Source organism: Haematobia irritans, chromosome 1 (genome assembly GCF_050003625.1).
Source record: "Haematobia irritans isolate KBUSLIRL chromosome 1, ASM5000362v1, whole genome shotgun sequence".
Taxonomy (NCBI): Eukaryota; Metazoa; Arthropoda; class Insecta; order Diptera; family Muscidae; genus Haematobia; species Haematobia irritans.
The window spans coordinates 38,159,856-38,186,175 of NC_134397.1; the positions used below are offsets into that span (position 1 = coordinate 38,159,856).

General features: G+C 34.9%; 1 protein-coding gene across 2 annotated transcripts; it reads left to right on the forward strand.

Annotated features, from left to right (window-relative positions):
* Positions 1 to 4,818: 4,818 nt before the first annotated feature.
* LOC142220629 (modular serine protease-like) lies at positions 4,819 to 19,861 on the forward strand. 2 transcript variants are annotated; one of them, XM_075289863.1, is made up of 6 exons: positions 4,819 to 5,121; positions 12,326 to 12,608; positions 12,696 to 13,228; positions 18,030 to 18,431; positions 19,055 to 19,199; positions 19,264 to 19,861. In XM_075289863.1, exons 1-6 carry the CDS (start codon positions 5,040 to 5,042, stop codon positions 19,757 to 19,759), a joined length of 1,941 nt encoding a protein of 646 aa, XP_075145978.1. In that variant the 5' UTR covers positions 4,819 to 5,039; the 3' UTR covers positions 19,760 to 19,861. The 2 variants fall into 2 exon arrangements, with proteins under 2 accessions (XP_075145978.1, XP_075145980.1); XM_075289865.1 differs by lacking the exon at positions 4,819 to 5,121 and having other exon boundaries at positions 12,465 to 12,604.
* Positions 19,862 to 26,320: the final 6,459 nt, after the last annotated feature.

A 26,320-nucleotide genomic window follows, 5' to 3' on the forward strand; every position in this document is an offset into this window, starting at 1 on the left:
ATTAAATTTTCTACGCAGGAAAAAAAAACAAAAATAAATAAGCTAAATGAATTAATACAATAATACACCAAAATCTAAAAGGAAAAAAACAAATGCTTTAAAAGCTTGATAAAGAAAATCTGAACGAATCCCCATTAACGATGACAACATTTTCATATATATAAATCAATAGTCGTAATAACAAAAAAAAAATTAAATTTAAGTAATTGTAACTGAAATGTATGCTCGAAACACGCTAAATAATTTAAAATAAAAACAAAAATCACAACACAATATTTAAAATAAAACCATCTACCCAAAAAAGTCCAATAATCGATTTTATTTTGTTGTGTCAATGGGGAATATGAATTTTAGTCATTGCAGAATTTTGGGCGATTTTTATAATAAGTTTGTGCATTTGTATGTAACGCCAAGAAGGAAAAGTCTGAGACCCGTCGTTTAGTATACCGATCGTCTTAGAATTCAATTTAGCGATGTCCGTCCGTCTATCTGTCTGTCCGTCCGTCTGTCTGTATATGTAATTTTGTGTGCAAAGTACAGCTCGCAGGTTAAGTCCGACCATCCTCAAATTTGGCACAGAGTTTTACATTGGCTCAAAGACAATCGCTATTGATTTTGAAAAAAAAATCGGTTCAGATTTAGATATAGCTGTCATATATATTTATCACCGATCTGGCCATAATTAACATATTTATCAACGTATTTTCTCAAAATTTGGGGCTTTCGTAAGATATGCAAAATATCAGCCAAATCGGTTCAAATTTAGATATAGCTCCCATATATATCTTTCGTCCGATTTGAACTTATATGGCCTCAAAAGCCAGAGTTTTGCCCTGATTTGCTTCAAATTTTGCATAAGGAGTACGTTTTAGATTATCATTCAGTGTGCTAAATTTGGTTAAAATCAGTTCAGATTTAGATATAGCCCCTATATATATCATTCGTCCGATTTCGACTAATATGGCCGCAAAAGCCAGAGTTTTGCCCTGATTTGCTTCAAATTTTGCACAAAGAGTACGTTTTAGATTATCATTCAGTGTGCTAAATTTGGTTAAAATCAGTTCAGATTTAGATATAGCTCCCATATATATCTTTTGCCCGATTTAGATTCATATGGCCAAAAAAAGCCAGCGTTTTATCCTGATTTGCTTCAAATTTTGTCCAAGGAGTACGTTTAATAGTATCGTTAAGCGTGCCAAATTTGTTTCAAATCGGTTCAGATTTTGATATAGCTCCCATATATATCTTTCGTCCGATTTGCACTTATATGGCTTCAAAAGCCAAAGTTTTGCCCTGAGTTGCTTCAAATTTTGCATAAGGAGTACGTTTAATAGTATCGTTAAGTGTGCCAAATTTGGTTAAAATCAGTTCAGATTTAGATATAGCTCCCATATCTATATTTCGCCCGATTTACACCCATATGCCAAACTTTCTACAGAATGGTCGAATTTTAAATAAAGCTCCCACTTGTGGAAATATCGCCCCAATTGGCGAAATAATATATCACAACCCACAACTGACCACATATCTTGGCGAGATTTAACCAATATCCTGTAAAATCGCCACTGCTGAGTAGCAAAAATTGTAAATATTACTCAAATTGTCCTATATCTCGAATACATATGTATCGCCCGATAAATGCTCAATTGTACAATTGCATCAAAATTGCTCTAGCTTTAAATTTCCCATATTTATTATACTCTCCACCATAGGATGGGGGTATATTAACTTTGTCATTTCGTTTGTAATACATCGAAATATTGCTCTTTATTTTATTTCTATAGAAAATTTTGTCAAAATTGTATTTCTATAGCAAATTTTTTCAAAAATATATTTCTATGGAGATTTTTTATCAAAATTCTATTTCTAAAGAAAATTTTGTCGAAATTTTATTTCTATAGAAAATTTTGTCAACATTTTATTTCTATCGAAAATTTTGTCGAAATTTTATTTCTATAGAAAATTTTGTCAAAATTTTATTTCTATCGAAAATTTTGTTGAAATTTTATTTCCATAAAAAATTTTGTAAAAATTTTGTTTCTATAGACTACTAGCGTAACCCGGCCCGCTTCGCTGCGCCTTCCGAAGCTTAGGTGGAGGAACATTTTGCGTTAACTTAGTCAACCAAAATTTTATTTCTATGGAAAATTTTGTTGAAATTTTATTTCTATAGAACATTTTGTCAAAATTTTATTCCTAAAGAAAATTTTCTCAAAATTTTAATTCTAAAGAAAATTTTCTCAAAATTTTATTTCTATAGAATATTTTGTCAAAATTTTATTTCCATAAAAAATTTTGTAAAAATTTTGTTTCTATAGACAATTTTATCAAAATTTTATTTCTACCGAAAATGTTGACAAAATTTTATTTCTATAAAAAACTTTTTGTTAAAATTTTATTCCTAATGAAAATTTTGTCCCAATTTTATTTCTATAGAAAATTTTGTCAAAATTTTACTTCTATAGAAAATTTTGACAAAATTTTATTAACATTTTGTTTGTAAAGAAAGTTTTGTCAAAATATTAAAGTATATATATTCTGGGTCGTGGTGAAATTCTGAGTCGATCTGAGCATGTCCGTCCATCCGTCCGTCTGTTGAAATCACGCTAACTACGCAACGAAACTAGCTATCGACTTGAAACTTGGCACAAGTAGTTGTTATTGATGTTGGTCGGATGGTATTGCAAATGGGCCATATCGGTCCACTTTTACGTATAGCCCCCATATAAACCGATCCCCCAATTTGGCTTGCGGAGCCTCTAAGAGAAGCAAATTTCATATGATCCGGTTGAACTTTGGTATATGGTGTAAGTATATGGTCTCTAACAATCACGCAAAAATTGGTCCACATCGGTCCATAAATATATATAGCCCCCATATGAACCGATCCCCCGATTTGCTTGAGGAGCCTCTAAGAGAAGCAAATTTCATCCGATCCGGCTGTAACTTGGTACATGGTGTTAGTATATGGTCTCTAACAACCATGCAAAAATTATTCCACATCGGTCCATAATTATATATAGCCCCCATATAAACCGATCCCCAGATTTGGCTTGTAGAGCCTCTAAGAGAAGCAAATTTCATCCTATCCGGCTGAAATTTGGTACATGATGTTAGTGTATGTTCTCTAACAACCATGCAAAAATTGGTCCATATCGGACCATAATTATATATATCCCTCCATATAAACCGATCTCCAGATTTGGCTTGCAGAGACTCTAAGAGAAGAAAATTTCATCCGATCCGGCTGAAATTTGGTACATGATGTTAGTATATGGTCTCTAACAACCATGCAAAAATAGGTCCATAATTATATATAGCCCCCATATCAACCGATCCCCAGATTTGGCTTGCGGAGCCTCAAAGAGAAGAAAATTTCATCCGATCCGGCTGAAATTTGGTACATGGTGTTGGTATATGGTCTCTAACAACCATGCAAAAATTGGTCCACATCGGTCCATAATTATACATAGCCCCCATATCAACCGATCCCCAGATTTGGCTTGCGGAGCCTAAAAGAGAAGCAAATTTCATCCGATCCGGTTGAACTTTGGTATATGGTGTAAGTATATGGTCTCTAACAATCACGCAAAAATTGGTCCACATCGGTCCATAATTATATATAGCCCCCATATCAACCGATCCCCAGCCGTTAACAACCATGCCTAACTAGGTCCATATCGGTCTATAGTTATATATAGCCCTCGGATAAATCGATCCCAAATCACACAAAAATTATTTATAGACTTACCTATACACAACTTTTTTGTCTAATATATACCACGTATGGACTAACTCACAATTTAGAAAACGATGTTAAGAAGTTTTAAGATACCACAACCCAAGTAATTGTGGATGACAGTTTTACGTAAAAGTTTCTACGCAATCCATCGTGGAGGGTACATAAGATTTGGCCTGGCCGAAGTTACGGCCGTATATATTTGTTTGTTACTAACATTGTGTTTCATCCCAGGGTGTTAGCCGATTTAATTTTTAATTCTAGGGATTTTTTAGAAGTACAAAAAATTTTCTCCAAATCGTTTCAGATATAAATATTTGTACACGCAGAGAAGGAATATGATCACCTCAAACATATTTCAAGAGCAAAATGTTATTTTTGTATGGTGACCATGTAACATGTTTGTCACTAAAATGTTATTTTCTCGTCAAATATAACCTGCTTGCCGAAATCAGATACATGATTTCCGAGGAAATAACATGGTTGCGAAAACCATGTTACATGGTCAGCACCCAAAAATAACATTTTGCACTTAAAACATGTTTGAGGTGATCATATTCCTTCTCTGGGTGTATATGGGAATATAAACCTTTATAATTACTCCCAACAAATTTGAAGGAACTGAGATGGTAACACAAATGTTGGTCTACATAATGGTGAAGGGTATAATATAGTCGGCCCCGCCCGACTTTAGACTTTACTTACTTGTTTTTTTACTTATTTCGTACTATAATTTATAATTCGAATTTTTATATATTCGCCGTTCTCCATTAGATCAAATATATGTTTTGTCATTCAATCTTTGTTTTGTGGTTTTCTTGTGTAGGTGAGATTTTTGTCAGTCGCTGAAATAATTTTTGTTGCTATTCCATAAATATATTTTTCTTCGATCCCAAAACCTTCTCAATAAGTTCTTATCTTCTTAACAATCGATATGGCAACCATAGTTATTGTTATCTGCTGCGACTCGCTTTAGTCAATCTAAAGGTGGGAGAGTACGAGAGAATATTGTATTATTTTCTTTCATCTTAAGCTTCTGATAATAGCACATTTGAACTGGTCTTCTCATACTACACTCTTAGTAATGTCTTAGCTCTTGAAACAACCGGTCGTAGTTAGAACGGATGCTTATTTATTTAATGTTCTGATTATTTGGGGGTCTGTCTGTGTGTGTGTTGTGAGTCAGATTACTAAAAGAAAGAAGAAAATCAAAATAAAAACAAAAAGAAATCAAAACAAGAATTGGACTAAACAAAATTCATGAGTTGATAATTCAATTATAAGTTTGCAACGTTGGTCAATGGAAATGAAAAAGTTCCGATTGTATGGAGAAATCATTAAATTCTTGATAATTTTCGTTTGTGCGGTGAAGCTTCAATTGGGTAAGCATGAACTTCAAAAATTTCGAAAAATAAACCAGGCCATGAAGATAAGTAAAACAACATACTGAGATAGAAATTAAACAAGTTTATCCTGAATGAATGAGATGCCAGATCTGAGGAAATCTTTGCTGCTGTCTTTGAATGCAAGTACAGGATAACGTGTTTAGGTTTCGTTTAGAAAGAATACCGGAAGTAGGATTCGGCTTTGTTGATGTTGTGACCATCGTTGACACGTCGTGTTGACTCCAGGCTTGAGCTCTTTCTTTCGTGTTTGATGTGATATATGTCAACTCATTTTTAATGTTTGGTGTGATACGGAATCTCGTAGAAAAGTATAAAAATTCAGGCGGGTTTAGAAGCAAACAGTTGTGTACATATTAGGATACAAGAAAGTGCTGATACAAACGCCAGCCACATGAGTGCGAGTTGGGACAATCTCGAATGAGAAAAAGAGAGACCACAGTGGCTATTGCGAAGTGTAACGACAGGATTTTAGCCCGAAGGCTAGGCTATAATTTAAGGGGCCACATTCGTCATAGAAAATGTATTTCTTCCAGTGACAGAGAGAGACTTTTTTTGCAATTCGTGTTTATTGAGGATCAAATAAGTGGATTAGGTGAAGTACAGTATTTCTCAGATTTATCTAGTGACAAAGTTGGAGACCCCGTATTCCACGCCGGCTCACCACTTTCCCAGAAGGTTCGGTGTATGTGGGCTAGGATAGGTAAGGCATCACACAATGCCACCAGGAATTCTAGTCACGTTGATGTGGACGACGGGGAGCGGGGAAGTCGGTCTGTTTGCAGTCGTGTCAGCGTTAATGGATTAGGGCGATGTATCGCAAGCGAACCACAGAGGCAATGTTGACGCATTGTTGAATGTAACCCCATTATGGGGGAGCCACCGTGGTGCAATGGTTAGCATGCCCGCCTTGCATATACAAGGTCGTAGGTTCGATTCCTACTTCGACCGAACACCAAAAAGTTTTTCAGCGGTGGATTATCCCACCTCAGTAACATGTTGGCTGATAAGTCCCCGGTCTAACAAAGAAAAACACATTATTTTGTCAAAATTCGTTTTTATTATTCAACATAGTTCCCTTCAAGAGCGATACAACGATTATAACGACCTTCCAATTTTTTGATAACATTTTGGTAGTACTCCTTTGGTTTTGCCTCAAAATAGGCCTCCGTTTCGGCGATCACCTCTTCATTGCAGCCAAATTTTTTCCATGCGAGCATCCTTTTGAAGTCTGAGAACAAGAAAAAGTCGCTGGGGGCCAGATCTGGAGAATACGGTGGGTGGGGAAGCAATTCAAAGCCCAAGTCATGAATTTTTGCCATCGTTCTCAATGACTTGTGACACGGTGCGTTGGCTTGGTGGAACAACACTTTTTTCTTCTTCATATGGGGCCGTTTTGCCGCGATTTCGACCTTCAAACGCTCCAATAACGCCATATAATAGTCACTGTTGATGGTTTTTCCCTTCTCCTTGATGGTTTTTCCCTTCTCAAGATAATCGATAAAAATTATTCCATGCGCATTCCAAAAAACAGAGGCCATTACTTTGCCAGCGGACTTTCGAGTCTTTCCACGCTTCGGAGACGGTTCACCGGTCGCTGTCCACTCAGCCGACTGTCGATTGTACTCAGGAGTGTAGTGATGGAGCCATGTTTCATCCATTGTCACATATCGACGGAAAAACTGGGGTGTATTACGAGTTAACAGCTGCAAACACCGCTCATCAACATGTTGTTGTTTTTGGTCAAATGTGAGCTCGCGCGGCACCCATTTTGCACAGAGCTTCCGCATATCCAAATATTGATGAATGATATGACCAACACGTTCCTTTGATATCTTTGAGGCCTCTGCTATATCGATTAACTTCATTTTACGGTCATTCAAAATCATTTTGTGGATTTTTTTGATGTTTTCATCGGTAACCACCTCTTTCGGGCGTCCACTGCGTTCACCGTCCTCCGTGCTCATTTCACCATGCTTGAATTTTGCATACCAATCAATTATTGTTGATTTCCCTGGGGCAGAGTCCGAAAACTCATTATCAAGCCAAGTTTTTGCTTCCACCGTATTTTTCCCTTCAGAAAACAGTATTTTATCCAAACACGAAATTCTTTTTTTTCCATTTTTTAACAATAACAAAATTGCTACACAAAAGACGCTCTATCGGAAACTAATTGACTTACAGACGTCAAATTTTGACACGTATCATTTGAAGGTTGGTACTATATAAAAATAATATGCATTTAATACTAGCGACGCCATCTATGTGTCAGACCGGGGACTTATCAGCCAACCTGTTAATGCTGGTGACATTTCTGAGGGTTTCAAAGCTTCTCTAAGTGGTTTCACTGCAATGTTGAACGCCGTTCGGACTCGGCTATAAAAAGGAGGTCCCTTGTCATTGAGCTTAACATGGAATCGGGCAGCAATCATTGATAAGAGAGAAGTTCACCAATGTGGTATCACACCGGACTGAATAGTCGAAGTTAGCCTGATACATCGGGCTGCCATCTAACCTAACCTAACCCCATTGTCGTGTCGATACACTGTATCACGTCGGTGGCTGCTAGGACGCACTGTCCCAATTAGTGTCGTGCTTGTATTATGGATACCATATTAGCTTAGTCGAAGTCACTGATTCCAATTATTGTCGGGGCTCGATTATGGGGACAACAGTGACTGATGTAAATGCACTGTTTCCTATTTATGTTATGTGTTGAGAATGGGACACCAGTGGTTGGTGACGACTCACTGTATCCAATCGTTTAGAATGAACTGAAATCAATATTGTGTCATGTTTAACTGTCCTCAAGTGGCGTAGGTTGGTACTCACTTGGTCTTTTGATTAAAGTTTTACTACCCAGCTGCTCGTGTCGCTCGCCTTCACAAAAATGACATCACTACTCCAATGGAGAAATGTTCAAATTGTGGCTTGTCACACGAAAGCACCGGAACAGTACTTGTATCATGAGTTTCGAATGCTCTCGGTGAAGGTGCGTTGTATACTCTTCACCCATCAGTATCTGGTGGATGGTCTACATATATCACCATTAGGAAGGGTAATCTCCGAAAGACCAAAATCCATAATGTTCTACTTCAGAATTAATAAATAACCTGGTCGGAGACGCTAGTGGGAGCTGGAAAATTCAGACAGCATTGATGGCGCTGCAGAAGGATATCTAGTACTACCAATGCGTCATTGTAGTCGGGGTGAAAGTCATTATTGACAATGAGACAAAATTACGTAGAGACAATGGTAAGGGTACCTCTTCTATAATTCAAGATGAATGTCCAAAGGACTTATATCGGTATGGTTACTTTTCTTGCCGCTGGTATTCGATTCCAGATCTCGCCCATCCATCCTATGGAAAGTTTACATTAATCTACTGGTTTGTCCCCAGAGACAATATTCGTAATGTCTATTCCACTGTTCTCAGCTTTATAGCTACAACGCCACCTGTGGAATTGATAACAAAATACGGAGAGTTGCAGGTTATAAATTAAAGACACTGGAAGATTCTTTTTGGTTCCCTAAATTTAGCACCCCAACTCTTTTGTCTCTATCACAAATCATTTCATGACCCTATTCCATATACCTGTTATTAATGAAAAGCTCCCACCAATTGTGATGGATTCGTACTACAAATCCCCAAAATCATATTTTTTTAATCATCTGGCAACATCACCAAAATGAATTTTGTTAAAAAATAGAGAGAAGAGAGAGTGTGTGTGTGTGTTTACAATTCAATATTTTTAAGAGAAATCATAAGGCTACAAAGAAAGACAATCTAAAAAGTTGTCGCACAAGTGGGAATTCCCGGGGAAATTTTATATGATTATGAGTGACGACTTAAACATTACTCCCCATATGAATGCTTGAATACAAAATAAATAATGCAGTAGTGATAGTTAGTAAGAGCAGAAGTTGCACAGCATTTCTTGATAATTGTACTGATTTGATTCTTATCCATGGCGAAGTCATTTGGGTCAGGAATATGTAGATTTAAAAATTTCTTTTTCGCCATATAATCAAAGTGAAACAGTCTTATTTCTTGTACTGACGTCCATTTGGGGTAGATCGTCGCGACATACTGCCATTGGGATGATTTGTATCTGGAATGATTTGATGTTGCATTGAGTAGTTTTTGCTAGTCAGCCCAAGACACCATAATGAGCTCTAATTCTTTTTGTGTTCGTAGCTATACAGCTTATCAGCAATAGTCCTTTTCAGATATGAACAAGGAAGTCGCACCCGCTTGCTTTTGGTTCGAGCTGACATAGAACCCCGGATCATGGTATTGTTCAGTATGCCGAAATGAGATTTACTACCGTCGGATACCTGGGTGGGTTTACTTCCGAAACTTTGTCGGCCTTACATCGCTACGGAAGTATAGTGATAATAACTACATAGAAGAATACTACGCAAACGACAGAAACAGCAGGTCGTCAGACTATGTGGCCCCAAAACATATCCCTCACAACAATATTCTCTGTCGCAGCATCTGACACTGAATATTGACATGCCAATTTCCGAAATTGCATACTTTTTTTGCATTTAATTGCAACGGTTTCCGAGATAAGATTTATGGCATTGTGGATTTTAAGAATCGAAAGAGAAACAATAGTCAGTAGTGGCGATCCTGCACCATTTTAATGACGGACTGACTTTCTCTGCTCGGTAATGACCAATGAGGCATAGATTGGATATAATAGGTTGATGACTCCACATTTGGCACGATGAACGAAAACGCTCCCATGAGAATTATTGGTACCAGTTCAACAAACATATCATAAGAGTCGCCTGGTTTATTAAATAACGGGTCCTGTGGAAATGCACCCTGAGAAGGACTATGATCACCTCAAACATGTTTTAAGAGCAAAATGTTATTTTTGGGTGGTGACCATATAACATGATTTTCGCAACCATGTTTTTTTCTCGGAAATCATGTATCTGATTTCGGCAAGCAGGTTATATTTGATGAGAAAATAATATTTTAGTGACAAACATGTCACCATAATAAAAACACGGTCACCATAGAAAAATAACATTTTGCTCTTGAAACATGTTTGAGGTGATCATATTCCTTCTCTGCGTGTGCTTGGAATAGTCACAGACTCAACACGCGTCAACCACACCCAGAGTAGGAATATGATCACCTCAACCATGTTTCAAGAGCAAAATGTAATTTTTGAATGGTGACCATGTAACATGTTTATCGCAACCTTGTTATTTTCTCGGATATTATGTGTCTGATTTCAGCAAGCATATTATTTTTGGCGGGAAAACAGCATTTTTGCCATAAACATGTTACATGGTCACCATCCAAAAATAACATTTTGCTCTTAAAACATGGTTGAGGTGATCATATTCCTTCTCTGCGTGTGCTTGGAATAGTCACAGACTCAACACGCGTCAACCAAGTATGGCTTAAAAGAGTGGTTCCTCGCTTCATTTCTAGCGCACAATGGCGGCTAAAATTTCAGCATCTCAATCTATTGGACTTTTGCGGAGAAAAAGAATTCCAAAGATGCCAAAGTGTCGATCATCTCAAGACGGCACTTCGCCGAGTTGCAGTCAGGTCAGTGCTGCCGAGATAGAGATGTGGGATATGTCGATTGGTAGCTATGCTCCAGGTTATAGTCTAGAAGACATCAATGTCCACCATGAAATTTGCTGGAAAGTTAGAAAGACAAGTCTTTAGCGTCGCCTGGTCTTATAAATAACGAGTCCTGACAACGCTTCATTTCACTGAGATCGGACCACCAGAAAATGTTTGGAATAGTTGAGAATGACTTAAAAAGATGGTTCCTCGCATCATTTCTACCCCACAGTGGTCACCAAAATGTCTGGATCTCAATCGAGATAGAGATATACAACGTGTATATACCGCCGATTGGTAGCTACTCTCCAGGTTAGACTCTAGGAGACTTCAATTCCCACGATAAACTTTGGCATTCTCTCCTGGGTAGTGGTCAGAGAAACATAGCTTTTGCAGAGCAGATCGGTGACTCCACATTTTTCATGGTGAGCGATAAAGCCCTTACGAAAATTATGGAGCGTAGCTACCGCCGATTGATAGCTATGCTCCAGGTTAGACTTCAGGGGACTTCTCTAACCACCATGAACTCTGCCATTCGCTCCTAGGTAATGTCCAGAGAAGCATAGCTTTGGCAGTTCAGATCAGTGGCACCACATTTTTCACGGTAAGCGAAAAAGCTCTTACGAAAATTATGGGTGAATACATAAGGTCGCCAGATCTTATGATTCACCCTTATCTTATGTATTCACCCTTACGAAAATTATGGGTTAATACATAATGTCGCCAGATCTATCATTAGGGTCACGTAGTCTGGTAAATAACGAGTCATGACTACCTGCAACTTTTTTAAGAGCAAAATGTTATTTTTGGGTGGTGACCATATAACATGGTTTTCGCAACCATGTTATTTTCTCGGAAATCTTGTATCTGATTTCGGCAAGCAGGTTATATTTGATGAGAAAATAACATTTTAGTGACAAACATGCTACATGGTCACCATACAAAAATAAACATGTTTGAGGTGATCATATTCCTTCTCTGCGTGTGCTTGGAATAGTCACAGACTCAACACGCGTCAACCAAGTATAGCTTAAAAGCGTGGTTCCTCGCTTCATTTCTAGAGCACTATGGCGGCTAAAATTTCAGCATCTCAATCTATTGGACTTTTGCGGAGAAAAAGAATTCCAAAGATGCCAAAGTGTCGATCATCTCAAGACGGCGCTTCCATAGCTAACAGTCAAGTCTGGGGCTAACGAGATAGAAATATACAATGTATACATAACGCCGCTTGTTAGCTGTGCTCCAGGTTATAGTCTAGGAGACTTCAATGCCCACCATGAACTTTGGGATTCTCCCCTGGGTAATGACGAGGGAAGCATAGCCAAAGAGCAGATCGATGGACTCCACAGTTGGCACGGTGATCGAAAAGATTCTTAGGAGAATTGTGAGTGATTGCAGCTCAAAAAAACGGACCTAACTCGAGAATGGTATTATGTGCAACCTGATATAACTGACAGTTTAATATCTGCGGTAGAATAGCGCACTGTAGCTGTTATAGAGCGTATGTTGTTTTACTTTACCTCGTAGCCAATTAAAATAATGCCCCTTTCTAACTTATCATAATTTTAATGACATATTCTATAGTATTGGGAACCTGTTTGGAAGATCAATGGGAATGTGATGATGGCAAATGCATTTCCGAAGAGCAAAAATGTGATGGCCCAGTGGACTGTAAAGATGGATCTGATGAAATTGCCGAAAATTGTATTCACCTCTCAAAAGACTGTCATTCATTTGCATTTCTATGCAGTTATGGGGCTTGCATAAGTGGTTCCTATGCCTGTAATAATGTAACAGATTGTGCTGATAAATCCGACGAATATTCATGCCTCAATAAGGATCTCACACGACACAGGGGTAGATGTGAGTACGTAGTAAAGAAGAATTTGATTATTTCGAATATTATGGTTATGGTATAAACAAATATTAATATTTTTTTAATTTTGTTAATTAGGGTGGATCAGATACAATGTTTGCGATCCAAAGAGTGCATCTCCCAAGATAATATGTGTGATGGCCAACCGGATTGTTCTGATGGCTCAGACGAATCGGTAGAAGTATGTGCTGGTATTGGATGTCCAGGACCTAGTTTTAACTGTGGCTATGGTGGTTGCGTGGATGGTAATGCTGCATGCAATGGTACAAAAGAGTGTGTAGATGGTTCCGATGAAGCCTGGGAATTATGTGGTACACCGAGGAAAAGACCTGGCACTAAATTGAAACCAACAGAAAAACCAACAATTAGTCCGATCAAAGATCCTGGCAAATCAGATGAGGATGATGATGAGGATAGCGATGAGTCCCCATGTGAATTGCCCAAAAATATTGAAGGTCTTACAGTCAAACTCCATCCGCATAATAGCACATTGCAAGGAGGTCAAATCGTCAATAGCTATGGCACAATTCATATTTCATGCGAAAAGGAGCAACGAGTATATTCACTTCTTTGTGAGAATGGAAAGTTCGATGGGAATTTTCCTAATTGCAGTAAGTATTTATGCCCCAAAGGCAGTTTGGAGCTTTTCATGATGTGGTCATGTGAAAATATGGACAGTGTTGCCTGTATTAGGAAATTTTCTCCAAATTGAGGATATTTGTCATGGATGGGGATGAAATGTTTGAGTCGAGGTCTTGGGGATTTGGTAGTGAATTTCCATAAATTTTGAGTTTTTGGATTTTTTTTGTAATCGGCTCAGAATAACAATAATAACAATATTGGTTTACATGATTTTCTTTTTTTCTACATTATTATTTACAGAATTACTTATATTTTTTTACAATTCAAAATCATTACGTGAGGACTCGGGCCTAAATGTTGCCCTCCATCAGCGTCCATCACTGATTTGGATAATATATTCCAAAAATATAGAAATTAAATTAAGATGGTTCACCTTCATATTCATCAACCATCCAATTTTATTTTACTTAGGTATCTAAAAGTACATTTTCTTTCCTAAATACATGGTGACTGCACTCCCATTTCCATTTCTGGAGCTTTTGGAAGATCACCTGTCTCGTCCATGGATGCCACAGTTGGTAGACACAAATGGTAGATTTTTTCTGTTTTCTAGATTGGTAGAATTCTTGATTTTTTGGTAGATTTTGCGAAATATTCCTCTCCAGAGATACTTCAATTCTCTATAGAAATAAAATTTTGACAAAATTTTCTATAGAAATATTTTTTTTCGTTATTGTTGGTTTATTCTTTAATGATTAATGTCGTTTTTGATTTCAGCTTAAAACTATGCATTGACTAAACTACAAGAGGAAAATTATGTTTGTCAATTTTAGTTGGGCAAAGCCCTATAGACTGCAAGATGGTTGTACAAAGATTTATTTCGACAAAAGCCGACTATCATAAACCTTTTTTCGGAAGGTTCAAGTGTGGTTCTATTTGGGTTTAGTGAACTACCAGAATTTATTCTGATAATTGGTTGATAGTTTTGCTGCAAGTGGAGGATGCTGATGAGGAATGTGGTAATTCCGAAACGTGCGTCCATCCAATCATCTTGCAGTCTATAGGGCTTTGCCCAAATAAATTTGACAAACATTCTTTTCCTCTGTTGGTTAAGTTACACTTGTACTTTAGTCAATGCATGGTTTTAGGCTGAAATCAAAAATAACAATAATGAAATAATATTTTGACAAAATTTACTATAGAAATAAAATTTTGACAAAATTTTCTATAGAAATAAAATTTTGACAAAAATTTCTATAGGGATAAAATTATGATCAAATTTTCAATAGAAATAAAATTTTGACAAAAATTTCTATAGAAATAAGATTTTGATAAAATGTTCTATAGAAATAATATTCTATAGAACAAATATTCTATAGAAACAAAATTTTGATAAAATTTTCTATAGAAATAATATTTTGACAAAATTTTCTATAGAAATAATATTTGTACAAAATTTTCTATAGAAATAAAATGTTGATGAAATTTTCTATAGGAATAAAATTTTCACAAAAATTTCTATAGAAAAAAATTTTGACAAAATTTTCTATTGAAATAAAAGTTTTACAAAATTATCTATAGAAATAAAATTTTGACAACATTTTCTATAGAAATAAAATTTCTCAAAATTTTATTTATATTTAATTTTGATAAAATTTTCTATAGAAACAATATTCTATAAAACAAATATTCTATAGAAACAAATTTTGATCAAATTTTTTATAGAAATAATATTTTGACAAAATTTTCTATAGAAATAATATTTGGACAAAATTTTCTATAGATATAAAATTTTGATCAAATTTTCTATAGGAATAAAATTTTCACAAAAATTTCTATAGAAAAAAATTTTGACAAAATTTTCTATTGAAATAAAAGTTTTACAAAATTATCTATAGAAATACAATTTTCACAAAAATTTCTATTGAAAAAAATTTTGACAAAATGTTCTATTGAAATGAAAGTTTTACAAAATCATCTATAGAAATAAAATTTTGATAAAATGTTCTGTAGAAACAATATTCTATAGAACAAATATTCTATATAAACAAATTTTGATCAAATTTTATATAGAAATAATATTTTGACAAAATTTTCTATAGAAATAAAATTGTGACAAAATTTTCTATGGGAATAAAAGTTTGACAAAATTTTCTAAAGAATACATTTTTGAGAACATTTTCTGTAGAAATAAAATTTTGACAAAATTTTCTATAGAAGTACGAATTTGACAAAATTAGCTTTCTAAAAATAAATTTCGTGTTGTTGCATTACTATGTAACAAAACGAAATAAAAATAAGATTAAGGGACTTGTAAGTTATATGAAAAGATGATGTACAGTGGGAGAAAAGATGATTCAATTTGTAAGAGGAAATTTCCCAAATGTTTTCTCCATAAGGAGTTAGCATAAAGGGCCCAAAATTGAGTTATCTCTCCCAGCCAGATCTATACTAAAGGCTGTGGAAAGGTTCATTCGCCCGAACCGAAACATGTACAGTCCAGGCGTGTATAGATTGGTATCTGGCGTTTTCTTTTCAATGGCTCTATTAAACATGTTCCTTAATCTATATCTGTCCATAAAGCTCGAAAAAATAATTGTATAATTAGATATAATGCATTTGGACGTCAATTGCCTGTTTCATTATCAGGCTAACATGAAATGTAAAAAAATTTTGACAAAATTGTCTATAGAAATAAAATTTTGACAAAATTTTCTATGGAAATAAAATTTTGATCAAATTTTCTTTAGAAATAAAATTTTTATCAACTTTTCTATAGACAAAATTTTGACAAAATATCCTATAGATATACAATTTTTATCAAATTTTCTATAGGAATGAATTTTGATCAAATTTTCTATAGAAAAAATTTTGACAAAATTTTCTATAGAAATAAATTTTTGACAAAATTTTCTATAGAAATAAAATTTTGACAAAATTTTCTATAGAAATAAAATTTTAACAAAATTTTCTATAGAAGTACAATTGTGACAAAATTTTCTATAGAAGTAAAATTTTGACAAAATTTTCTATAGAAATAAAATTTTTACAAAATTTTCTATTGAACAAAATTTTTAGAACATTTTCTATAGAAATAAAATTTTGAGAAATTTTCTATAGAAATAAAATTTTGAGAAATTTTCTATAGAAATAAAATTTTGACAAAATTTCGATAGAAATAAAATTTTGAGAAAATTTTCATTGGAAATAAAATTGTGACAAAATTTTCTATAGAATAAAATTGTGAGAACATTTTCTCTAGAAATAAAATTTTGAGAAATTTTCGATAGAAATAAAATTTTGAGAAATTTTCTAAAGAAATAAAATTTTGACAAAATTTTCTATAGAAATAAAATTTTGACAAAATGTTCTATAGAAATACAATGTTGATAAAAGTTCTATGGAAATAAAATTTTGACAAAAATATTGACAAAATTTTCTATAGAAATAAAATGTTGAGAAAATTTTCTATAGAATATCATTTTGAGAAATTTTCTATAGAAATAAAAAGAAAATAAATAAAATTTTGATAACATTTTCTCTAATCAAGTCAAATGTTTACAAAATGTTCTCTAGAAATAAAAATTTGGCATAATTTTCTATAAATATAAAATGTGTTACTTTGTCAACATTTTATTTCTATAGAAATAAAATGTTGACAAAGTAAAATTTTTATAAATTGTCTATTGAAATAAAAAAGATTTTGACAAATTTTCTATAGAAATAGAATTTTGACAAGATTTTCTATAAAACTAAAATTATGACAAAATTTTCTATACAAATAAAATGTTGTCAAAAATTTCTATAAAAATAAAATTTCGACAAAATTTTTTTTAGAAATAAAATGCAAAATTTTCTAAGAAATGAAATTTGAATAAAATTGTATCATTTCATGTTATATATTTTTCAATTTTTAAATTCCCAGCAAAAACTGGGTAAGCACTAGTGATTCTTTCAATAATACCTGTAATCAAAAAGTTACTACTCGCAGTATTTAAAAATAAGAACTTACCTTTGTGGGTAAAAAGTGATTCTTTCTATTAATACCGGTAATCAAAATCATATCTTGAGGTCCGGGTTCGGCTCTACAGTGGGCACCGTTAATAGTAGCGAAAAGTAATGCCAACTTACATTTCAGAAAAATTGCCAATAAAATATACCTTTGTTTCTAAAGTTGTATAGTACATAATTTATATTACAAAATAACATTATTGAATAGATCCATGTCGTGGAGCGTGGTATAGTGTGTTGGATTACAAAACAACAGGGGTGACTTCGCACTTTTTGAGTATCTTTATGGTAAATATGTTATTTTTGAAGAGCTGGTATGCTTGCCAAGAAGTACTTATTTTTCGACTGCTGGTATGCTTGCACCGAAGTTCCTCCAAATTTACTCCAATGTCATGCCCGTTTAAAATTATTACTACTGATATATGTACGAGGAAGTTGTTACCAATTTGCCGCAGGCATACTTGTACTCATACCTGATAATAGGAGTTTTTGCTGGTTTATTACTGATTTCCTCCATCAGAGCCCATTTCTTTAATTTTTTTCATGAAATATTGGTAGGAATTTTAATTTAAATTAGGAACTTTTGAGGACGAAAGCTTTCTAATTTGGGATAAGATCCAGCAAAATACTAGCAACACTGAATAAGGATCTTCATTTCGACATTTTCAAAACTCAATGTAAGTTCTCCCCCAGCACTCATTAACGGAATGAATTTTTCTTTTGAAAATACAAATTCAATATGTCCTTAAACTTTTACTTTTAACCGAAAAAAAATTTCTAAAATTTATTAATCAAATATATTTTACTCCGTATTTTTAGATCGTTGCATAAAGGCAGAACTTGATGGCCTTTCGACAAGGTACAGTGAAGTGGTCAAAGGCAATGAGATCTACGATGCCAAAGAACTTGGTTTGACAATTCCTAATGAGTCATGGGTTGAAATTATATGTGCCTCTGGTTTTAGACGAAAATCAAGAAACTCGCCTGCACGACAAAGGATCCAATGCCTACCAAATGGAAAATTCAGTGAAACTCGTGAACCGTGCATACAGGATTGTGGTTTACCATTGGTCCATAAAATTGAATTAAATAGGGGAGGTATAGAAACGAAACCAAATCAAGTTCCATGGCATGTGGCAATATTTGCCATTGGGCTAACTAGTAATGACTATACATATATTTGCAGTGGGTCTATAATATCACCGAGAATAGTAGTTACAGGTAAGAGCAAGACTTTGGGAAAATTTAAAAAAAATTGGGAAAAATGGTTTGTCACAGTTAGCTTAAAACACAAAAAAAAAACTTTTTTTATTATTTTTTTTTAATTTCTTCATACAAATGAACTTCCAAGACACAACTTCTAAAGCAATGCAGAGTGTCCAAAAATGGGATGTCAACTAATTTAAAGATTATTTCTCTAAATTAAAAACATATTTCTTTACTTTAATTAAAATTTGCCTTATCTGAAAAACATACGACTTTAATGGAAGGAGTCAAATTCGAAAGATTGGTTTTTGGATTTAATGAAAAAATTTGAAAATTAAAAATTATGAACTTTCGTTTTATTATTATTTTGTTTTATTTGAAAAACTTGTCCTTATTAAAATAAAACTTCCAAAAAAACTATAAACTGAAAAAATATAATATGAAAACCATATTATATGTTTTCAGTTAATACATTTTTGGTGAGTTTTGTTTTAATTATAAAATTGAATCAGTTAAAAACCAATTTTTTAAATGAACATTTTATCGAATTTGTTTAAGTTGATAATCGAATTATTTTTCTTGCTTTTACAGAAAATTTGATTTCATTTTTTTTATTTCTTATTTTTCTTTATTTTTAGCTGCTCATTGTTTTTGGGATAAAAGCAATGATAAGAAATTGCATCCTAATCGTTTTCAATTTATAGCTGGTAAACAAAATAATCAATATACATTTTCGGGCGGTGAACAAATTAGGGAAGCAGAATCTATAACATACTCATATTTGTAAGTAAATGTAGAAAAATTTTAGTCATTTTATAAGCAAAACCAATTTTTTTTATCTTTCTAGTTATGATGGTAAAAAAAATATTTTCGATATTGCATTCGTGATATTGAAATCGCCACTGGTATACAATCAGAATATATCAGCTATATGTGTTCCACAAGTTCATCACACTGCTGATGATTATATTCCCTCTGGCTATAGGGGTGTTGTGCCGGGCTATGATCAAGATAAAAAGATTTTGGCTTTTGTCAATGGCTCTACCTTGGATCACAGAGACTGCCGGGAAAAACCAGGTTTCCCAATGTTAGAGACTGATAAATTCTGTGTTCAAACCGAATTGTCTACGGGAATATGCAAAGGTGATAGTGGAAGTGGATTTGCCTGGAAAAGTCGACGTGATGATCTCTATTATTTACTGGGTGTTATCAGCTATACGGCAACCCATCAAAATCAATGTACTCGTGAGGGTATAGTGGCCCTGACAAATTTCGCCTATATGAAAGATGATCTTTTCGAATTATATAATGCAACATATCATGCTGATATGGCATTGTTTTAGCAAGTACACTTAGCGGTAAAGAGATTATAATGTAGACTAAATTTTGCTATATGTTAAGTTATCACAAAAAAAGACCATAGATAAAAGTGATTAAAAAATTCAGTATTTCTTGTAGCTTATTTACAAGGCAAGTGCGAGGGTGATCTTTTTAATTAGTTGGTATATAAAAGACCTGTGATTTTATAAAAGATTTATTTTTTGAATGTAATTTCTTATTAATTTGAGACACTTAAACAAGCAAAACTCGAGCTTTTCCCGTCTGGAAAATCAATGATAAATGAGATCTGTATCCTAAAGATTTAAAGCTACATAAGTCGCTAAAAAAAATCTTTAGTTTAAAGTACATCTTTAGCTCGGAATCAATACCAAAATCCTTAAGGGAAGGTAAACATTTTTGGATCAAAGTAAACTTTTTTTGAGTGTATGAACGGTGGTTGTGGTGCAGATCTAGTTCATGCCAGTATTGGTTTTTTTTGGGACTATTTTTCGTGGATGGGGGCCAATTTTTCGAGTTGGGGACTTGATGGGCGAGTTCCCATAAATTTGGGGATTTTTATATATACACTGAAAAAAATATTGTCGTGAGGTCAAAGATTTCGTGTCTTTAAAATACGAATGCAAATTTTGCTTACCATAGAAGACGCATTTCTATAATATAAAGCTTTTTCCTTGTCCAAAAGTCGATAAACTTTTCAATGAAGTCGTATTGTCCTTACAATTATGTGATTTGAATTAAAAATTGGTATCATAACATGAAAGAAAAAATGTTTGGGCTAAGGTCTACTTGACTTTGATAATTCAGAAAAATTCTTTAAATTTTATGAAATTGTCTTCAAATTGGTTGTCTTTTTGCATCTTGACTACAAAGCAAAAAATCGTTCAAATATAGGACATGTTTTTCAAAACTTTATTTTAAAGAAGTTTTTTACTTGAAACATAGCATAATTTCTACTGGAAGTCGAGTCTTAATTTGGAAAATAAAGTTGTCGTTAACTCGTTTTTAAAGGACTTTGATAGCATATGAAGAAAAAAAGATGAGAAAGCGAAAAATTAAAATTTGCTTCCTAGAAGCAAGTACACAAAACCCAAATTTAAAAGAGAATTGTGTCCTAAAAGTATCCTTACTTGTATTCTCCGCTTCTTTGGCTCGGAATCAATACCAAAATTTTTAAAGTAAAGACAAAATCTTTGTAACCGGGCATGCTTTTTTTCAGTGTATTTATATCTCTTCTTTATATCTTCTTTTTATACCCTCCACCATAGGATGGGGGGTATATTAACTTTGTCATTCCGTTTGTAACACATCGAAATATTGCTCTAAGACCCCATAAAGTATATATATTCTGGGTCGTGGTGAAATTCTGAGTCGATCTGAGCATGTCCGTCCGTCCGTCTGTTGAAATCACGCAAACTTCCGAACGAAACAAGCTATCGACTTGAAACTTGGCATAAGTAGTTGTTTTTGATGTAGGTCGGATGGTGTTTCAAATGGGCCATATCGGTCCACTTTTACGTATAGCCCACATATAAACGGACCCCCAAATTTGGCTTGCAGACCCTCTAAGAGAAGCAAATTTCATCCGATCCGGCTGAAATTTGGTACGTGGTGTTAGTATATGGTCTCTAACAACCATGCAAAAATTGGTCCACATCGGTCCATAATTATATATAGCCCCCATATAAACTGATCCCCCGATTTGGTTTTCGGACCCTCTAAGAGAAGCAAATTTCATCCGATCCGGCTGAAATTTGGTACATGGTGTTAGTATATGGTCTCTAACAACCATGCAGAAATTGGTCCACATCGGTAATTAATTATATATAGCCCCCATATAAACCGATCCCCAGATTTGGCTTGCGGAGCCTCTAAGAGAAGCAAATTTCATCCGATCCGCCTGAAATTTGGTACGTGGTGTTAGTATATGGTCTCTAACAACCATGCAAAAATTGGTCCACATCGGTCCATAATTATATATAGCCCCCATATAAACTGATCCCCCGATTTGGTTTTCAGACCCTCTAAGAGAAGCAAATTTCATCCGATCCGGCTGAAATTTGGTACATGGTGTATATGGTCTCTAATGACCATAGGTTAGGTTAGATTTGACCTCCGGAGCCTCTTGGAAGACCAAAATTCATCTGATTCAGTTGATAATTGGTACGTGGTGTTAATATACGGCCTCAAACACCCATGCAAAAATTGGTCGAAATCGGTCCATAATTATATATAGCCCCCATATAAACCGATTCCCAGATTTGACCTCCGGAGCCCCTTGGAAGAGCAAAATTCATCCGATTCGGTTGAAATTTGGTACGTGATGTTAGTATATGGTATCCAACAACCATGCAGGAATTGGTTCATATCAGTCTAGAATTATATATAACCTCCATATAAACCGTTCCCCAGATTTGACCTCCAGTGCCGTTTGGAGAAGCAAAATTCATCCGATCTGGTTGAAATTTGGTACGTGGTGGTAGTATATGATATTTAACAACAAGTGGTCCATATCAGTCCATAATCATATATAGCCCCCACATAAACCGATCCCGAGATTTGGTTTTGGAGCCTCTTGGAGGAGCAAATTTCATCCGAGTCAGTTGAAATTTGGTACATTGTGCTAGTATATGGCCGTTAACAACCATGCCTAACGAGGTCCATATCGGTCTATAGTTATATATAGCCCTCAGATAAATCGATCCCCAATCACACAAAAATTGGTCCATATCAAGTTCATAATTGTAGATAGCCTCCATATAAGCGACCCCCATATTTGAATTTTGGCTCCCTACACTGAAAAAAACGCATACTCGGTTCCAAAGATTTTGTCTTTACTTTAAAAAATTTGGTATTGATTCCGAGCCAAAGAAGCGGAGACTACAAGTAAGGATACTTTTAAGACACAATTCTCTTTTAAATTTAGGTTTTGTGTACGTGCTTCTAGGAAGCAAATTTTAATTTTTTGCTTTCTCAGCTTTTTTTCTTCATATGCTATCAAAGTCCTTTAAAAACGAGTTAAAGGCAACTTTATTTTCCAAATTAGGACTCGACTTCCAGTAGAAATTATGCTATATTTGAAGTAAAAAACTTCTTTAAAATAAAGGTTTGAAAAACATGTCCTATATTTGAACGATTTTTTGCTTTGTAGTCAAGACGCAAAAAGACAACAAATTTAAAGACAATTGCATTAAATTTAAAGAATTTTTCTGAATTATTTAAGTCAAGTTGACCTTAGCCTATAAATGTTTTCTTTCATGTTAATATACCCATTTTAAGTCAAATCACTTAATTATAAGGACAATACGACTTCATTGAAAAGTTTATCTACTTTTGAACAAGGTAAATAACTTTATATTAGAGAAATGCGTCTTCTATGCTAAGCAAAATTTGTATTCGTATTTTAAAGACATGAAATCTTTGACCTCACGACAATATTTTTTTCAGTGAGGGTGATCTTTTTAATTGGTTGGTATATAAAAGACCTGTGATTTATAAAAGATTTATTTTTATTTTTTTAATGTAGTTTCTTATTGACTTGAAACACTTAGGCAAGCTAAACTCGAGCTTTTCCAATCTGGAAAATCAATGATAAATGAGATCTGTATCCTAATTTTAATTTTATTGATAATAGATTTAAAGCCACATAGGTCCCTAAAAAATCTTTAGCTTAAAGAACATGTTTAGCTTAGATTCAAAGCCAAAATCCTTAAGGGAAGGTAAACATTTTTGGATCAAAGTAAACTTTTTTGAGTGTATGAACGGTGGTTGTGTTGCAGATCTAGATCATGCAAGTATTGGGGTGTTTTGGGACTATTTTTCGTGGAGGGGGGCCAATTTTTCGAGTTGGGGACTTGATGGGGGAGTTCCCATAAATTTGGGGATTTTTATATATAATTATATCTCTCTTTATATCTTCTTTTTATACCCTCCACCATAGGTTTGTAACACATCGAAATATTGGTCTAAGACCCCATAAAGTATATATATTCTGGGTGGTGGTGAAATTCTGAGTCGATCTGAGCATGTCCGTCCGTCTAGCTATTGACTTGAAACTTGGCACAAGTAGTTGTTATTGATATAGGTCAGATGGTATTGCAAATGGGCCATATCGGTCCACTTTTACGTATAGCCCCCATATAAACCGATCCCCCGATTTGACTTGCAGAGCCTCTAAGAGAAACAAATTTCATCCGATCCGGCTGAAATTTGGTACATGGTGTTAGTATATGGTCTCTAAAAACCATGCAAAAATTGGTTCACATCGGTCCATAATTATATATAGCCCCCATATAAACCGATCACCAGATTTGGCCTCCGGAGCCTCTTAGAAGACCGAATTTCATCCGAATCAGTTGAAATTTTGTACGTGATGTTAATATATGGCCTCAAACACCCATGCAAAAATTCGATATCGGTCCATAATTATATATAGGCCCCATATAAACCGATCCCCAGATTTGACCTCCGGTGCCTTTTGGAGATCTGGTTGAAATTTGGTACGTGGTGGTAGCATATGATATTTAACAACCATGTGAGTTGAAATTTGTGGATGACAGTCTTTCGTAGAAGTTTCTTCGCAATCCATGGTGGAAGGTACATAAGATTCGGCCTGGCCGAACTTACGGCCGTATATACTTGTTATCCTCTCAAATTCCGATTTGTAAGCACCACAGCATGTAGGTTTTCATCGTTGTATTTGCACTTTAATGTAAAATTATTTAACACTGGGACATTGATTTCTTCAGATCCTCAGTTCAACAGCAGAATTTTTTGAATCTATAGTTCAATCATTGAGATCTTCATCTTGTGATCTACTGTTCATATTCTAAGCCCTTCGGTTCACTACTGAGTTAGTTCCACTACTGATTATTTGGTTCTATAGGTCCACCTCTAAGATCATTGTTTTGTTTATCTATCGATTCCCACAATTTTCTTGGGATCTATAATTCCACCACTGGGTCCGTAGGATTTATAGCTCCAACACAGACTTTGGATGTAGAGTTTACCCACTTAGATGTACAGTTCTACCTGCAGTTCCACCAATGAGTTCTTCGAATCTACTGTTCCACCGCTGAGTATTTCGGATCTAGAATGCCACTATAGATTTCTTGGTATTGACAGTTTCTCCAGTAAGCGCCGAACCAGAAGCAATTACCAACCCAAAGCTACTACCAAACTCGAGCCGATTAGAATTCTACTAGTGAGACCGAAGCTGAGTGCAAATCTACTACCAAACTCGAGCCGATTACAATTCTACTAGTGAGACCGAAGCTGAGGCTGAGTGCAGTCCACTTCCCAAAGCAATAATAATACCCACCTGTGAACGTTTTTCATCTGTTTTTCCCCCGCTAAGTTATTGGTCTGCATAGTCCACCCAGTTCCTCGGATCTACAGTACCACCACTGAGTTATTCGGATTTATTGGTCCACTAGTGAGCTCTTTGCTTTGTTTAATCTATCGTTTCCCCACTTTGTTCTTCACAAATTCAATTCCACCACTGTGTTGTTCGTATCTATAGTTCTTTGATATCTCAAAGGGAAACTCTAGAAACCATTTGAGATATTTGGATCTACTGTTATATCTCCAATTCCACCAATTAGCTATTCGAATCCAAAGTTCCACAACTAAGTACTTAGGATCTATAGTTCCTTTGATTATTTTTCCTTTGTATTTACAGTTTCTCCAGTGCGATCTGCATAGATCCTGACCTATCACCGAACCGGAAGCTATTAACGATCCGAAAATACTACCGAATTCGAAATGAATACAACTCTACTACCAAGACCGAAGATAAGGCTGAGGTTAGGTTAGGTTGGAGAGGATGACATCAATTTTTGTATTGAAATTTATGTCCACTTAGACCAGTATAGGTCCATTGTGAATCCTTGATGTGATCTTTCCATCTTCTTCCTTCCGATGCGGTCCGCTTTGTCCCAGAGCTTCCTCCTGCTCGTTCTCTTTGAAAGAAATCTCAGAACAACCCACCAGAGGTCCTGATGAATGCAAGTTCCTTAAGCTGCACTCTCGCAGATCATTGAGAGCCTGAAAGAAAAAGGAGCCCAGTATCTTGTTTCTTCTAAAGGATAAAGCTGGACACTGGCACAGGAAGTGGTATGAGTTCTCCGTAACTTCCGGGTTCAGGCACCATCTACAGGTATCATCGTCTTTAAGTCCTATTCTTACCATGTGTTTCCCAAGTGAGTTATGTCCTGTTATGATACCAATCAGTGGCCGCAATTCTTCTCTGTTCATCGACATCAAAATTTCGCAGTTCCTACGTTTCTTTTCGACCCATATCAACTTGGTTTGCTCGCAACCATTCGGAGAAATCCAGCGTCTTCGCCATACTTCGTCATACTTGACCTCTATTCTGTAATGATAAGAAGATAGTGGAGAAAAAACGTCCGATAGGACATTATTCGTTCCACGAGAGCCCTCCTTAGCCAGCACATTCGCTTCCTGATTTCCTATTATCCCATAATGTCCAGGTACCAGGCACACAGTTATATTATGCTGTTCAGTGAGAAACTTGAGTTCTCTACGACAGCGGCTGACTACCTTAG

What these genes read in the sequence shown, in the direction of transcription:
- LOC142220629 (XM_075289863.1), top strand. Translation starts at nt 5,040, where the DNA reads ATGGAAATGAAAAAGTTCCGATTGTATGGAGAAATCATTAAATTCTTG. An exon ending in TGCGGTGAAGCTTCAATTGG is followed by an intron (nt 5,122 to 12,325) that starts GTAAGCATGAAC and finishes CATATTCTATAG; the next exon opens with TATTGGGAACCTGTTTGGAA. An exon ending in CGACACAGGGGTAGATGTGA is followed by an intron (nt 12,609 to 12,695) that starts GTACGTAGTAAA and finishes TTTGTTAATTAG; the next exon opens with GGTGGATCAGATACAATGTT.